Genomic DNA, 4,217 nt, shown 5'->3' on the forward strand with positions numbered 1-4,217 from the left:
TGCGCTTGTTCTAGTAATCCGCTTTGCCGGTTTTGTCAGCGTTCCACTCCACGCTCGGGCGTTCGGTTTATCTTTCCTGCGCTGGCTAAGCAGGGCGGCTTACAGTTTTATCTGCTAGCGTGAAGATAGTTCTTTGATGCTTTCGGCGCTCCCCCACTATGTCCACAATGAAGGTCCTCCGCGTGCCGCGTCCAAACTGCGTCCAATACGCCTGCAAGCTTCGTTAAGATTCTTGGCTCACACTTTCCCCAACTCGGGGGCTCCTTTCATTTGGGTTCTCGTTGGCTCTTTTTTTCCCCCTCCTTTGTCATCCTCGCCCCATCTCATTCCCCCGGTCGGCTGTTTCGCCCAACAAAGTCATACAAAGAAACTTTATCGTGAGAATAATTGAAAGTAAAATAAAGTCACACCGGCACTGGTGGATGGGTCCACCGTGCTACGGCAGTGGCACAATGAAATGGTTCCCATTCGGTCGCTATCGGGCGTTCCACCAGTGCACGAGACGACCACAAAGCCCTCACCGTAGGGATAAAGACGGTGGATAAATTCTTTCCCGGACATGGCAGTGCCTGAATTTCTCAAAAAAAACCGGCCCGATAAAAGGAACGGAGACCTTTTTCCAACGATACACTGCATCGTCTCATTACTATCCTCATAAGTGTTTCACTCACCCCGGGTAAACCCGCTTTGTACCCGCACATCGTTGCTGCTTTCTACGGTGAGGATACGCCACGAAAAAGGATTCTAATTAAAACATTCTAAGAAGTACAAATCCTCGAAAAGCGAGTGAAAATTTCGTTCTTATGGGTTGGTGGTCCATTGAGCTCTTCGATCGTCCATGCTTCGTTTGTTGCCGAGTCGTGGGACTGGTTTTTTGGGGTACGGTGTCGACCGGCCAGCTTCCCCCCCGGTGCCAAATGCTAAGCAAATAATGTTCGCACGTTACAGTGAGATGGAAACAAAATGCTCAACTATGCGTGTCGATTAAATTATTTCTACCATCCAGCGTCTACCACAACAGGACAATTGTTGCTGATCCGTTAACATCTTCAGTATGCTGAATTGTGTGCATGTTTTTTGCAGCAAGAAAAGCTACGACAAGCCATTTTGATTGGGCAAATGTATGTTCATGTAACTGTCACGAATTTTGTAAATTTCCCTGTGAAGTCATAATTGTGACATTTGGTCTCTACTCCATGATATGATTCCCGAGAGCAACATGATTCTATTTAGCAAAAATATATTTATGATTATAAATGTGATGATCACTGGTATTTTAAATTTAAGGAAAAACTTTCCAGGAAATTAACTGGTTTGAAATGAAGATGTTTTCGTGGATTAAAATAAAGAAATACAGACAAAAAGTATTGATTTTATACAAATTACACATGTAACAATATCAATATAATAAGCTCTAGAGTCTATTGAAATATACAGGGGAATTATATAAAAGAACATTCCCCAATATAAGCCTCAATATAGAAACGAGAAACGCTATTTGTGAGACAACAGTTTCTTAAGTCTTGACGGCCATTTGTAAGCATCTTGACTTTTCATATATACACCTTTGATACATATTTTCACAAACTCCGAAGATCGTCCAGAAATACTCTTGTGATTTAATATTTTGTTTTAGAAATTCTTGTCGAAAACATTGTGTCACCAGAATGGTCCGATAGCAACTCTAATTACTGCTAATTAAAAAAAAAACTTGTTTTTCCGTAATCTCTTCATCCTAACTTTCAAATAAATCCATCAACATCCAAGTATATTACACCTTTATAAGATTAAATTTAAAGTGAAATTGAAAAACATATATGAAACTGGACAATAAGCTGTAAGTGTTTCTTCTATTAGGTTGAACAATTAAAGATATATTTCAACCAAACATATGAAAACAATATTTAGCTTTATAATTTTGGCTCCTATGTCCATCAATGTCTGTTGTTGTCCTTAACAACGATTAATATTCTTGCTGTTGGGTAAACCCAAAGCATTATTCAGAGCTGAGTGAAATGTTTAAAACAAATAGGAATAACCTTATCGACATAATTTTAAGGCTCTGTAATGCTAATATACTTTCTTCACTCGGACAGAACACATTTTCTTCCCGCGCGCTTTTCGCGACGGCGTCTACGAGCTGCGACTTATCCTTCCGCAGCCGCATTCGAAGCACATTTTCGGAAACTTTTCTCATTGCCTTTAATGTGACACGTAATGTGCGTGTCGGTTTCATAAAAATGTATCTTACCGAACATCTTTGTCCGTACGTTACGGCGCGTACGCAAGTTCGGCGAATGGAAGTGCCAGGCCAGCCCAACAAATCCATGCACCCATTATCATGCAAAGCGAAAAAGTTTGTCCCTAATCTCTTCATCAAAACTGGCAATGAAGAAGATTGCTGTTGACGAGATAAAATTAAAACCCGTGGCGTGTCGGGGCGGTACGGCATGCACGGCAACCTGGAACCGCTCCCCATGCCATATTTAGCACATCATTTTGGCCGGGGTAACGTTGCAACCACGGAAGCAACAACTACCTGTTAATAATCTTTGCAAATTAGCGTGTAACGTTATCAGCATGCTATTTTTTTTTTTTTTTGGGTGGGGAGCCGTTTAGGTTTGTGTGGCCGAGTGCAGGCAAGATTAGTGGTGCACTTAGAGCACGACAAACACGCTGTTACCTGTTGCAAGGCATTATGCAAAACTTTACACATTACATGAGCTTTCATGAATTGGGCAAACGTGCGGGGAAGATTGCATGTCGGTTGGTTTGTAATTGCATTGTTGATTACAAACATGCGAAATAGACGCTAGTTGGGGTGTTTAAATAATGGAAAACTGATCGGGAAAATAGTCTATTGAACCTCAAATTTCTTTCTCTCGTTTTGTTGAATAATTTTTTAAATTATTTATTTGAACACCTTTAGTAGGTTAATCTGAAATACGCATTTAGATTGCCAGGGTACCAGGCATCAGGACAACAAATTCAAAGAAACTAGCTTTTTAGCCATCGGATTCGGTCTTAGAGCACTCACACGGAAGTCGCTTCATAAGGGCTTCGAATGCTGGCATCCAGAATGGGTTGATTTGCAACCGTTCATTCGCTTGCACATCCTCTTGCAAATCATGCTCCGCCACGGAACCTCGGCCGGCAAGTCCACCAAACCATCGGTCGAGCAACCCGGCCAAATCCAGTGCCAGCGAACAGTGCACCAGAAACATTTGGGCCGTAATTGTCGCGCCCAAGCTTTGTAAGCGGCAGTACACAAAAAACTGATGATACCATTCCTCCTCGTCCGTCAGATACTGCAGATGGATGTCGGCTTCCGCGTGGTACATCGAAACGAATGCCGACACCACGAACAGCAGGAAGGCGCCACCGGCCACTATCGCCTCGACCGTGTAGTTTAACGCCCAGCAGCCCCAGTGCAGGAACAGCAGCGAGTAGAGCGAGATCAGAAAGTAGCTCGCGTACAGACCGCAGAACAGCATCTCGTGCGGGAACGGTTCCGGATAGTGCAGGAAGCCCTGGATGTGCAGCCCGGCGCAAATCAGGCAGCAAATCTTCGCACCGCGACGTCCAACAGCAAACGCACCACATCGTACACGGTCACCAGCAGCGCAACGAGCCAAACGTAGCCGAGAAAAAGAACAAATTGTCTTAACATGACAAGTCAATTTGATGGAACACGGCAGCGCAACAGCAAACGACACCCTTCTTGCTTACGGTTTCCGCCAGCTTCATGCCGAGAAAGGCCTGCTTTTCCTGCCGACGGGTGCGATCCCGGCGCTCGGCATGGCCACTGGTTCCCGCGGCAATTTCTGGCATGACTTTGCAGCGCCAAATCTCCCCAAAGCCGATGCTGCCAACAAAGCGAACTCACGAGCGAGCCAGGGGTAAAACAACCGATAAAACGATTACTCAATATATGCAACTAACAGACTGTACCATCTCTCCCAGAGATGTATTTGGGCTCGTAATTTATGGTCCCAGTAGGCATCGCTTGCACGCTGGGAAGGTGTATACGTCACGATGGATATCCTTACCGCGCCTACTTTGACGGCTTCAATCTTTGTGTAATTACATCCCCCGCCCTCCCCCTCCAAGTCCACCCGTTGGCACCCTGCTGACTCATCGGCGGTGGAAAAGCATCCAAGACTAGACAATATCCAGACGATGTACCCGATCTTGTAATGTAAACCGGTCGATGGCGA

General features: G+C 44.6%; 1 protein-coding gene across 1 annotated transcript; it reads right to left on the reverse strand.

The window, feature by feature from the left end:
• Positions 1-3,005: 3,005 nt before the first annotated feature.
• LOC128304998 (uncharacterized) lies at positions 3,006-3,831 on the reverse strand. Its single transcript, XM_053042267.1, has 2 exons — positions 3,730-3,831; positions 3,006-3,662 (listed from the first exon to the last, which is right to left on the reverse strand). The coding sequence occupies exons 1-2, from the start codon at positions 3,829-3,831 to the stop codon at positions 3,006-3,008; spliced, it is 759 nt and encodes a 252-aa protein (XP_052898227.1).
• Between the last annotated feature and the right edge of the window lie 386 nt (positions 3,832-4,217).

Source organism: Anopheles moucheti, chromosome 3, assembly GCF_943734755.1.
Source record: "Anopheles moucheti chromosome 3, idAnoMoucSN_F20_07, whole genome shotgun sequence".
In the NCBI taxonomy this organism is placed as follows: Eukaryota; Metazoa; Arthropoda; class Insecta; order Diptera; family Culicidae; genus Anopheles; species Anopheles moucheti.

Bases quoted from the DNA above. Each gene is read 5' to 3' on its own strand.
- LOC128304998 (XM_053042267.1), bottom strand. From the start codon at position 3,831: ATGCCAGAAATTGCCGCGGGAACCAGTGGCCATGCCGAGCGCCGGGAT. The intron at 3,663-3,729 runs GTAAGCAAGAAG...TGTCATGTTAAG, and splicing joins GCATGAAGCTGGCGGAAACC to ACAATTTGTTCTTTTTCTCG.